Source organism: Muscardinus avellanarius (genome assembly GCF_963383645.1).
Source record: "Muscardinus avellanarius genome assembly, chromosome: 5".
Taxonomy (NCBI): Eukaryota; Metazoa; Chordata; class Mammalia; order Rodentia; family Gliridae; genus Muscardinus; species Muscardinus avellanarius.
Window position 1 is genome coordinate 62,762,150 of NC_137790.1, and position 12,702 is coordinate 62,774,851.

A 12,702-nucleotide genomic window follows, 5' to 3' on the forward strand; every position below is an offset into this window, starting at 1 on the left:
GTCCCGCGCGGGGCTTCTGGGAGAGAAAAATGGCGGCCCCCAGGCTGCGGCTGGGTCGGCTAATGCTTTCCGAGCAGGCGGCCGTGCTGCGGTGCCTGCGCCGAGCCTACAGCACGCCCCAGACTTTCGCAGAGGCACTGCGTCTGCCGAAGAAGCAGCTGACGAAGCTCGTGTATCCGCTGCAGGAACTCGAGCAGTACCTCGTCTCGGACTCGAAGCCCGACCTTCACCTGACCGTCTTCGACCCCAGTCTGGAGGAGATCGCGAAGGCAGAGAATGTCTTTGCGGCCACCGCCCGGAACCGCATCGAGTACCTGAGCTCCGCGGTCCGTCTAGACCACGCCCCGGACCTCCGCCGGCCCGAGGTGAGCGCTGCCGCTGCCCGGGTCCCGGCGCACTAAGTGTCAAAGCCCAGGCCAGACCACAGCCCGCCCACAGCGCCCTGACGGCTGATTGGGGTTTTTTACTCTGTTATTCGCTTCACCCGAAAGATGTTTTCTAGCCTTGTGTGGATGCATATTTTACTTAAAATAAGCGTGTGTGTGTGTGTGTGTGTGTGTGTGTGTGTGTGTGTGTAGCGTACTTGAAGCTCTGGGTTGGATCCTCAGCACCGCAGAAACAAACCCACCAAACAAGCAAATAAAACACAGATATAGTTTTCATTATTATAATGAATATGGAAGACATTAAGAGGTTTTATAACATGAACTAATTGTTCGAAAAATTAATTCTGGCCGGTCGTGGTGGCACACGCCTACGATCCTAGTACTTGAGAGACTGAGACATGAGGATCACAGGTTGAAGACCAGTCTCAGCAATTTAGTGAAAATTCACAGTGAGTCGCAATACTCCTGGGTTCGGTCCCCAGCAACCCCCCCCCCAAAAAAAAAAAAGTTAATTCTGTCCTATTGTCTTTCTCCTAAATAAGGTAGGGAAAACATGACACAAATTAGAATTTAGACAGTGAAGAATAGGTTTCATAAATGAGATCCTTCTCAGTATGTAATTTTCATTAGATCTAAGTTTCTTATATGCAGAAATAATTATTATCTAAAGGTGGCAATAATGTGAAGACTACTTTTATTACTGAAATTCCATGAGTGCAATTTATGCATGTTCTACTATTTAATAGTACAGTACTTTGTTCTAAGTCTGGTAAAGGTGTTTCAGATCTCTTTTGCCCTGTAACTAAACCATTGCCCTGAAATTGTTCTTCTAACTTATGCAGAACTGCTATGATTAATAGACTTTTATGTACTATAATTTCTTAAAATTCAGTTTTATCTGTATATTTGCACTGGGTTTACAAGAACGTGTGAAACTTATGCAGGACTCAGGTTAATTCATTTTGAAGGTTTTACAGTTTTTAGAGAATATGTAGCCCCCTTGGCCCATGCCCACTAAATGCCCCCCATTTGTATTGATAACTAAGATTGTTCTTACAAATTTAAAAAGTGTCCCCTAAAGGGTGGTTCTGACTTCATTGGAGTTGCTACCTTTCAATACCATGTTAAAAAGCAGAGCCATGTGTACTGGGAATTATTATGCACAATATTTTGTTGCTTTCTACACTACAGAGGAGAAAATCTTCATTGAAACAAAAGAGGTCTAGAGGAAATAAAAACTCTTAAATTGCCATGGTGTTAGAATGTACTCTGGGAGAAAATGTGCCTCCAAACACATTCTTGTGTTTTTGAGCCAGTTTTGTTGAAATACATTTTTAACTTCAAAAATGGAATATTTTTGTTAGTATGGAATGCTTAATAAATTTTACAGATATTCCTGAGTAGCATAGTGTAATTAAAGGGGCAGGTTCTGGATATAAGTGTCCTGAATTCAAATCCTAACTCCTTCACTCTCTCACTGTGTAATTTAGGCCAGTTATGTTTTCTTATCTGTAAAATAATAGTATTACCCCCCTTATTGGGAGGTTGTAAACAATAAGATAATGATGTTCAGTGCTTAGAACACTGCCTACTAGCACTTTGAAATCATTCAATAAATAACAACTGTATGATATAGAATGTGAAGTTTGAGTAAACATAACCCACATGTTACATTGCTTGATAAGACTGAATAGTTTGCCAGGCGTGGAGGTGCACGCTTGTAATCCCAGCACTTGGGAGGCTGAGACAGGAGGATCGCACAGGTTTAAAGCCAGCCTCAGCTACTTAATGAGGCTCTCAGCAACTTAATAAGACCCTGTTTCCAAATAAAGTGTAAAATAGGTCTGGGAGGATAGCCCGGAGGTAGAAAAGTCCCTGGGTTCCAGCCCCAGTACCACCAAAAAAAAAAAAAAGAAAAAAAAGACTGAATAGTTTGACAGAGTTTTACAACAAATTAATAAATAAGTAAATTAGTACTCTGTTCTCATTGTACTCAGTTCTCTTTCTTTGTCTCTAAGGTATGTTTTATAGGCAAAAGCAATGTTGGAAAATCCTCCCTTATAAAGGCTTTATTTTCACTGGCCCCTGAGGTTGAAGTCAGAGTCTCAAAAAAACCGGTATGTTGACATTTTTAAATATGTCTGGACTATAAATATTGGAAGGTATAAGAACTCATAATTGCTAAGTCCCTAGAGCAAAGATTTTCTTCAAACAAATAATAAAGCAAGACATTTCATTAATGCCTATATATTCCCTGAAAAAACCGAAGTATGGCTGGATTAATTTTAGTAGTGTTGCAAGTGTCTTGAGGAAAGTGTCCTTTGTCAAAATCTTCCAAAGAGTTACCAAGTAAAGTGTTTTATTGTTATTCTATATTTTCTTTTATAGAGAGATCATCTAGAGTGATTTTTAGGGAAAACAGGTTTAAAGTTTTTCTTTCTTTTTCCTATAATCTTTTATACCTTACTAACTTGCATACATAAAACACACATTCTTACACATACATCAGTCAGACATATTGTGTTTACCAGTGGTACATTATGTGCTTATTATTACAACCATTAAGCTGTCATAGTTTGTCATTTTCTTCTTCCTTCTCAAAATGAAGCAGATTCACCAACATCTAAGAATTCACTCCCACTTCCCCTTACCTTAGTACTTCTCAAAACTCACTCCCCACTTCCCCTTACCTTAGCATCTACTCATGTAAAACCTCTCCATCTGCCAGGCATGGGTGTATTATGCCTGTAATTCTAGTACCTGAAAGGCTGAGACAGGAGGATTGCAGGTTTGAAGCCAGCTTTGGCAGTGTAGCAAAGCTCTTAATAATGTAGTGAGAAACTGTTTCCAAATAAAATAATAAAAAGGGCTGGAGGTATAGCTCAGGGGTAGAATGCCCCTGGGTTCAATCCTTAGCACCACAAGAAAACCAAAAACCTTTCCAACACTAATACTCACTGCCCCCAACCCCTTTGATTGGGTTGGAGCCCTTCCATGAGACTCCACTAGTCTTTTGCTCCCTACTTTATGTAATTGATTCTTTGGCTTCATCACTAAAGATTCTTGCCATTCCTTCACCATCCCAACTTCATTCCTTCCCCACCTGACCAACTAAACCAGCTAAACTATCACTGTAGGTAGGCGAATTCCTTTCCCGTGTAAGAGGATATGTATGAAATTTATTCTTTACATTTCCAATGTGTACTTCTAAAATCATTTTCTAGTGGATGGATGGAAATATGCTGCTGGAAACTTAATCATTTATAAAAATATTTCTTTTGATAATATTTGTTCTAAGATCTAAACAAATGACTACTTTTTAAGTATCTTTCCTTTTCTATTGATAAATGTTGCATTGGACACAAAAGCATAAATATACCACATTTATTATCTTTACATCAATTTTAGTTGCTCATATATTCTATAATTATAGCATTGTACCGACTTTTTAAAAAATTTTAATTAAGCCAGGTGGCACATGCCTGTAATCCCAGTACTTAGAAGGCTGAGACAGGAAGATTACAGGTTCAAGGCCAGCTTTGGCAATTTAGTGAGACCTGTTTCAAAAATAAAAAATAAAGTCAGACTGGGGGTGTAGTTCAGGAATAGAAAGCTCTTGGGTTCAATCCTCAGTACTACAAACAAACATACAAATAAAAAAATGTTTAATCAGTGCACTAAAGCCCATATCATAAAACATGTAAGACATCTTTATTTTAGGGAAACAGCAGTCTGAGGATAATAAACTTTGGGCTTTGGATCTGGGTGCTATAAAAACCTAAATAGCAAACATTTTAACTTATGAGTGCTGTAATCCATTTCTCTTTAAAGTGGATACATTCATCTGAAAATAATGACTATGGCACTCACACAGCTTAGAACAGAGTTACTTTTTCACAGAGAATGAAATAGGAAAGATTTCAAAATATTTTGCCTATGTATTTCTGATATGGAACTTAAGTTCTTAAGTAATATAGATTCTACTTTAAGAAAAAGGAATTGGAGGGGAAACATAGCATGATCTAAGCTTACTCCAGTTACTTCCCTCTGTGTTCTTTTCTGAGACATCATCAGAATATCAAAGATTGAATTCTGTATTCTGAGGCTTTTAGTAAATGTTTATAGATTGAATAAAAGACATTTCAGGTCACAAAGTATGTAAAGGATACATTTTAAGTCAGCTTTTATTTTTCTCATTTTATCAGGGGCACACAAAGAAAATGAATTTTTTCAAAGTTGGAAAATATTTAACATTGGTGGACATGCCAGGTTATGGCTATAGAGCACCTGAAGACTTTGTTGACATGGTAGAGACCTATCTAAAAGAACGAAGGAAGTAAGAAAAAATTTTCTTATAGTAGTTATACATTTAACCTCAAAGCACATTTTTATCAAATAAAGTATTCTACACATAGTGAACATTTCAGTTTTATCAGATGACTTATTTTGAAAGGTCCATTTTACTCTCATAATATTCTGTAATTCAGTAATTAGGAACAAGCTATGTACTGTGTGTTTGACTTCTGCCTATAGATGATTGTACCCTAACTTCAAATGTTTTCCTAAACTGAAACTATAAAGAGTACTCTAGCAGAGTTACTTAACTACTTTTTTTAAACCAAACTTTTAGGCATCTAATTTTGAAAATGAAAATTGTTGGTTAATGTGATATTCACCAGATTTATGTAAGCTTTGATAATTTCTGATCATAAAATACCTCAGCCATCACATCCTCTGAAAATGTTTTTACTTTTTTCGTCTCTATAGATAGTCAAGTGATAGCTCTATGTTTTAAGAATTGTACAATATAGAGAAAATTAATGTTAAGGTTTTGAAGTATAAAAATTGGCTTAAGACTGAGGGTACAGCTCTGTGGTAGATACTTGTGTAGCATGTGGGTTCAATCTCCAGCAACACAAATTGGGGGGGGGGGTGTTTGTTTTGCTTTTATAGCTTTACACAAAAATAAAGATGAACTATTTATGAAATAAAATGCAAAATTTTAATTTGTCTGGTTTCTATTATTTGTTAGTCTCAAAGCAACATTTAAAAAGTTAAATATTTTTATAACATAGAATTGGATTTGTGTCTCTTTCTTGTACTACAGATTAAGGTCTTAAAGGAAGGGGCTCACTTATCTTTGTATTAGGCCTCAATCAGACTTAGGTACAATTACATGGTTATTGAAAAAATTGATGTTTAAAAAATTGACTTATTGAGCCGGGCGTGGTGGCGCACGCTTGTAATCCCCGCGCTTAGGAGGCAGAGACAGGAGGATCGCGCAGGTTTGAAGCTAGCCGCGCGCGCTGGCTTAGGAGACCCTGTTTCCAAATAAAAATGTAAAAATAGGTCTGGGAGTGTAGCCCGGAGATAGAAGGGCTTCCAGGAACCCCAGTACCACCAAAAAAAAAAAAAAAAAAAAAAAAAAAAAAATTATTGAGACCTGTTATACTGGAGGATGAACTTCTGGTGAATGGAGAATTTCTTTTGCCTAAAGAAGTTTTTAAATTTTAGATTGAAAGTATTCAAATGAAAATTTCTTAGTACAGTAAGGGTGGGTCAGAGGAGAGATGAATGAGTACATCTTATATTAATCTTTTCTACATTCTTACAGTTTGAAGAGAACATTTTTATTAGTGGATAGTGCTATTGGAATTACAAAAAATGACAATATTGCCATAGAAATGTGTGAAGAATTTGCATTACCTTATGTGGTAAGTGTTTCTTTTTACTCATGACTGCAGGTGGAACACCAGTAAGGTGTGTGTGTGTGTGTGTGTGTGTGTGTGAATGAGTGCACACATGTTTTAGTCAGTGAGCAGATCTTGCCTCCTGAGAAGATCAAGGAAAGTACACTTTTCTTTTCCTTCTCTCAGTTTTAAGTTTTTAAAATTATATTCAAAGTTTTTTAAGCTATTTATTAAGTCTTTTTAAATGAAAATATGAACATTTGTCCAAAACATGTTAGTAGCTCTTTAACAGATAATAATTACAAAATATAAATAAGCCGGGCATGGTGGTGAACACTTGTAATCCCAGTACTTGGGAGGCTGAGACAGGAAGATCCCAGGTTTGTGGAAAGCCTCAGGTACTTAGTGAGGCCCTCTGCACTTAGTGAGACCCTATTTCAAATTAAAGAATAAAAAATTGGGCTGGGGTGTAGCTCAGAAGTAGAATGTTCCTGGGTTCAATCCTCAGCACCACAAAAAAAGTGTGTGTATGTGTGTATGTCTATATGTGTAACTGAAAATTGTGACCCTAATTTGAATTTAAAAATGATTCCAAGAACATAGCAGGCTCCAGAACACTCAAGTAGGATTTATTTATTTATTTATTTATTTTATTTTTCATTTTTGGTGGTGGTACTGGGGGTAGAACCCAGAGGCTTTCTACCTCTGGGCTATACTTCCAGACCTTTTTTATTTTATGTTTTATTTGGAAACAGGGTCTCACTAAGTTGCTGAGAAGTAGCTGGGGCTGGCTTTGAACCTACGTGATCCACCTGTTTCAGCCTCCCAAGTACTGGGATTAAAAGCGTGCACCACCATGCCCCGCTGATTTTTATATTTTTAAAGAAACAGATTTCTTTTGAAACTGTTACTAGTGTTCTTTGTATCATTTGACCTATAATAAAATACAGATTAATAGGTTAGTACCCACATTAATTTTGTAATACTTCCAGATAAAAATGGAACTTTTAAAGTTACTATAATTAGACTTAACTAACGACTTTAATTTAGTTTCTAAAAAATGTCAGAAGAACACTAAACGTAACCATGGAGCTTAATGCAAATCAAACCATGTTTGATCAGGCCTTTTTGTTGTATTCTTGAAGTTTGCAAAAGAATAACATCGAAGGCATCAAAATATGGTAATCTTCATAGTAATGCCTAAACATTGTCAAACTAGTTTTATTAAGTAATGATGTCCTGAATTTATTATGATAGATACTAATCATATATCTTCCACCATTTAAACTAAAAATATTTGGGAAAGGAATTGGGATAGACAAATTATATCTCTTTTAAATATCAGAACACCTGAGTTCAATCCTCAGCACCACCTTAAAAAATATGTATGTGTGTGTGTGTGTGTGTGTATATATATCAGTATATTTGCCTTTATAAAGAAAGACTATTTGATTTGAGGTGATTCATTGGTCATTAGAAACCATACACTTTTTACTTCTCACTCTTCCATTAGCAACTTTTATAATTAAAAGTGTAAATGATTCATGATGAAATTTAATTTTAGAGAAACTCCCAGGAAAACCTGATGGATCAAGATTTTACTTTTTAATTGATCCACCAATCATTCATGCTTTAACCTCTGTCCATTATGGAGTTGTATTTAAACAAATAGAATTCTAGATTTACCTGGACTATAAGTATAGTAGATATAACTTACAAATAACCTAATTCCTAATTTTTCCTTTACAGTATTATTTATAAGGCTAAATCTTTTTTTTTTTTTTTTTTTTACAGTACTGGGGATTGAACCTCTGAGCTACACACCCAGCCCTATGTTTTTTTCTTTATTTTGAAGCAGGGTCTCACTAAGTTGCAGAGGGCCTCACTAAGTAGCTGAGGCTGGCCACAAACCTGCGGTTCTCCTGTCTCAGCCTCCCCAAGTACTGGGATTACAAGCGTGCACCACCACACCCAGTTTAGGCTAGATCTTTTTAATAGGTCAAAATGACTAAGTTGGCAGTTTTTTATATGGATCAACCTAATAATACTCATATTTTTTTTCTTTTTTTCTTTTGTGGTGCTAGGAATTGAACCCAGTGGCATTTTACTGGTAGCTGAGCTACACTCCAGCCTTTTAGTTTTAGAAACAAGGTCACTTACCAAGTTGCTGGCAGTCTCACTAAGTTGCTGAGACTTGCTTCAAACCTGCAATCCTGTTTCAGCCTCCCAAGTAGTATTACAGGTGTGTGCCACCAGGCCCAGCTTTGTTTATATATCTTAAACCAAAAGATATAGTGTGGTCATATGAAACAACTGAGGCATTTTAAATTAGAAAATAGGTAGTATACACTTTATACCTTGTACACATTAACTTATTTAATCATAAGAACAACTTCTTTATAGGGTATTGTTTTTTATTTTATAAATGAGGAAATAGGTACAGAGAGCTTAGGAAATCTGCATGAATTCCTAGTTGTAACTGAAAACTTGTAGTTAAAATATGCACAACTATAAATTAAGAAATGTTTTAATGCTTAAAATTTTGTTTTCTTATAGATCGTTTTAACAAAAATTGACAAACCTTCCAAAGGACATCTTTTGAAACAAGTGCTTGAGATCCAGAAATTTATAAATACAAAAACACAAGGATGTTTTCCTCAGTTGTTTCCTGTAAGGTGAGAGTTGAGTTCTTTTAACAACTTTTATATTATAAACCTTTAATATCTATCATTGCTTCTTAAATTGAAATATCACTTAAAATTTGGAAGACTATGCGTTTAGCCTTGATTGGTAGTACTTCTATTATTTTTTCCCCTTATCCTTTCCTCCTTCTGTTCTTTTGAAAAACAACTTATGCTTATGGTAGAAAGCCCAATTAGGCTATGAGGGATAAAAAAAAAAAAAGAAAAAAATCCCTTTTAAATTATTCCTTTTAAAGGACCATATAGGGCCAGGAGTGGTGGCTCATACTTGTAATCCCAGCCCTTGGGAGGCTGAGACAGGAGGATTGCACAGGGTCAAAGCCAGCCTCAGCTACTTAGTGAGGCTCTCAGCAACTTAGTGAGACCCAGTTTCCAAATAAGGTGTATAAAATAGGTCTGGGAGAATAGCCCAGAGGTAGAAAAGCTCCTAGGTTCCAGTACCAAACAAAACAAAACAAATCAAAAAGGACCATATAGGGAGGGAGAGAAAATATTTCATGTGAGGTTGAATAATTATAGCAGGCAGAATGGGTATTTCCTCAGCTGGTAATTTTTGAGCTATTATGATGTGGTTTCATGACAAAGAATGGGTTTGTTTTTCATTGTGTTATCTTGGGCATAGTAAGTAACATGTACTGTGGCAAAGATAGAGCATCACTCATCTCTGACTTTTTTTGTGGAAGACATTGTGCTAGGTGCTATGAGAAAATAAACCCAAGTAACACTTGGTTGTATATGAAACAGCCATTTTAGGTCTTGCCAATCTAGGTCAGGTTTAAATTTTAATTACAAACATGCTTATCAGCATTTCTCTTCCTTCATTCCTATAGGTTACTCTTCTCCTTTGACTTACATTCAGATATCTATCCTGTTCATTTGTCTTTGCCCCACATATATGGTGGAAATTCCTAATTCCCCTTAGAGCTATGAGCATTGTCATCTAAAAACAGCTGTTTCTCTTTAACTGTTCAATAACAAGGAAGTGAGACTTCAGCTAAAAAGATAACTTGAACCTAAGATTCGCAAGTCATGGCTAAACAACATTTGTTGAAAAAACTGAAAGTTTTAGTTGACTGTAAGCTGAGTTTAAATTAACAGTATAATATAGCTGAGGAAAAATTGACAGTGGGCTACAACAATGGAACTGTGATGTTCAAAACAAGGGAATGATCAAGCAATGTCCCACACTACTGTGAGCTGTGTGCCACTAGACTGTCCCATTCACTGTGGCTTGTCATAAGAACAGTTAGAGCTATTTGAAAACAGGTGATCTTGAATGAGGTTAGGGTACTAGATCATTCAAAATACTTAATTGACCCTCATAATAAACATGCCTGTTTCACAGAAAAGTTACAAGCCAGAGAAATTAAGAGTTGCAGAGAGGTATTTGCTGAAATAAAAAGAACATGGGCCTAGCTAGGGTCAGACAGCCATGGTTTTGCATAGCATAATTCCTTTACTTCCTGGCTGTGGATTTTAAAGCAATCTTTGATTTTCTCTTAGTCTGTTTCCTCATTGGTAAAAAATGTGGTCACTAGAATGTACTTGATATATGCATTAGACACTTAATAATGTTAAGTTTTCTTCCTTGCCAGTGATCAGCTAGTAAGTGAAAGGGCCAGGCTTATCACCCATATTATCAGATTTCTTGGTACTTTGGGGGCATTCCGTTCTTGAGACATGCTGACTTTCTCAGCTATATGACCCTTGAATCACCACTGCCACCATACTCATCATAGATGACCAAAGCACTGCAGAAGGCCATATAGCACCCCAGAAGCCTGAGAATTGACACATGGGAGCCTACCGTGCTTCAAGAACTTCAACATCCTAACACAGTGACCATATAGGAACATACATACCTCTCAGAACCCAGGCAGAAAGTACTTGTATATATGTTTGTTACTTTTGCTTGCATGATCATGCCTCAGGCCATTGGCCAGAAAGGGATCTGGCCAATCCATGATTGGTTATTATAAGTCAGGCTTTATTTATTTCTCTAACTGTATGCTCATGGTAGGAGAAAAGTGTGGGTGTAGTCTAGTAAGGTTTGGCTTTCAAGCCTCTAGGCAAAAGGTAAATGCTAATCTTCATGTCTGAACTCTGGCACAGCAGGCTAGAAAAATGTAAGTGGTAAAAGCCCTTAAGGCTCACTGCAGATCAGTCTATTTCATAAATACTATGGAAAAATATAATTATACTGTAGGAACAATATACTTGTTTCTGTGGTTTTCTATTATAGTAAAATACCAAGCAGATGAGAACTGACTGTAAGGACAGAGAAAATTATGAGTTGATGGAAATATTACACATAAATTAAAGGTGCCATAGCATATAAACCATCCAGTTTATATCTTTAATTTTGTATAAAATCAGTTATAAAAATCATGTGTAGTTTTCAGGGAAGCAACTGTGGCCAAGTTGTCTAAAATGCAATATTTTATTGAAAAGGAAATTAGTTATCCAGAAAAAAAAATTCTGTGTGTATGTAAGACCATAGTGTACTTATGCCTGAAAAATGATGCAGGAATGATGTGTTATATGGTGGGTGGGTGGATGGGTGGATATAGGAAAACAGATAAACAGTTAAAGTAATGGTAATTTTTTTTTTCGGGTCTGGGGATGGAACCCAGGGGCATTCTACTGCTGAGCTACACCCCTATCCCTAATTTTTCATTATTATTATTATTATTAATTTTGAAACAAGGTCTCATGAAGTTGCGGAGGGCCTCACTAAATAACTCAGACTATCCGTGAACCTCAATCCTCCGGTCTCAGCCTCCCGAATGCGTGCGCCACCACGCCCAGCTGAAAATAATTTTTTAAAAAACCTGAAAAAGGTTCTCAGTTATCTAGATGCTCAAATTTTTATCAGGAAAAAAAAAACTAAACACATCAAAAGAATAAGCTTCCCAGAAATGAAGGAAATAGACCAGATATTATGGATTACCAAATTTTAGAATTGTACAGGGAGCTGGGGAAAGAGAAAAGGTAGAACCAATTAAACATTTTGCTTCATACATGTAATCACAAAAGTTTGTAAATAACTTTGTTAGATGAGGTTTCTTTCTTACCTCTAATAAGGAAGAAAATTATTTTTCTTTTTTCACAGTGCTGTAACCTATTCCGGAATCCATCTGTTGAAATGCTTTATAGCAAATGTAACAGGAAGTCTTAACTAATGGCTCCCAGTTTAGATGAAGTTTCAAAATTCTGTGTGCCAGCTGGAGTTAAACATCTAGAAGAATTTCAGTATTGTTTTAAGTGTTGTACATCTGTAACTTGAAGGAGAATCACTTCAGCTTTAAAGCCTGCATCTTCCCCGAACAAGAATGAATTTGTACCTGGTGGAGAAAGGTTTATAAATAATTGCTAAGTTGTTCATTAGAACAAATACTAGAAAACAGGTTTTCCTGTTTTAACAAACTGACAAGCAAGAGCAAAGGGTAATCCAAAAAATGAATCTATTACTACCATGTAGAAAAGGTTTCCCATATTATTCATGGGCTTTTATCTTTTAAAGAAAATGTCTTATCATGTATACTTTTAATTAAAATGCTTTAAAATTATTTTCTGTTATGCGATAATAGGTAAGCTGAAGGATAAATGGCCGTATGTATGCCTGAAATGGTCGTATGTATGCCTGTAATTCATCTTTTTTCCTGAGTAATATTAAGAGTATTATTTTTAATTAAAATTTGTCAATCCACAATGGAACGTTAGTCATTTCAGGCTATAATCATTCACCTTCAGATGAACACAGAATCAGAATCGTAATAATTCAGTGTATTATGTTGTCCCTCATGCAAATTACTTGATTTCTCTTAAAACTCATTTTTAAATAACCACACAAGCTATCGAGATTAAAATGGCATTACATGAGATAATATATATGGCAGCTGCATATTTGTAAAACCACACCAA

At 36.2% G+C, this 12,702-nt stretch overlaps 1 protein-coding gene across 1 annotated transcript; it reads left to right on the plus strand.

The window, feature by feature from the left end:
* Positions 1 to 29: 29 nt before the first annotated feature.
* GTPBP8 (GTP binding protein 8) lies at positions 30 to 11,960 on the plus strand (the record flags this gene model as incomplete). Its single annotated transcript, XM_080695687.1, has 6 exons — positions 30 to 365; positions 2,405 to 2,503; positions 4,592 to 4,722; positions 6,001 to 6,100; positions 8,633 to 8,751; positions 11,891 to 11,960. 6 exons carry the CDS (start codon positions 30 to 32, stop codon positions 11,958 to 11,960), a joined length of 855 nt encoding a protein of 284 aa, XP_080551813.1.
* Between the last annotated feature and the right edge of the window lie 742 nt (positions 11,961 to 12,702).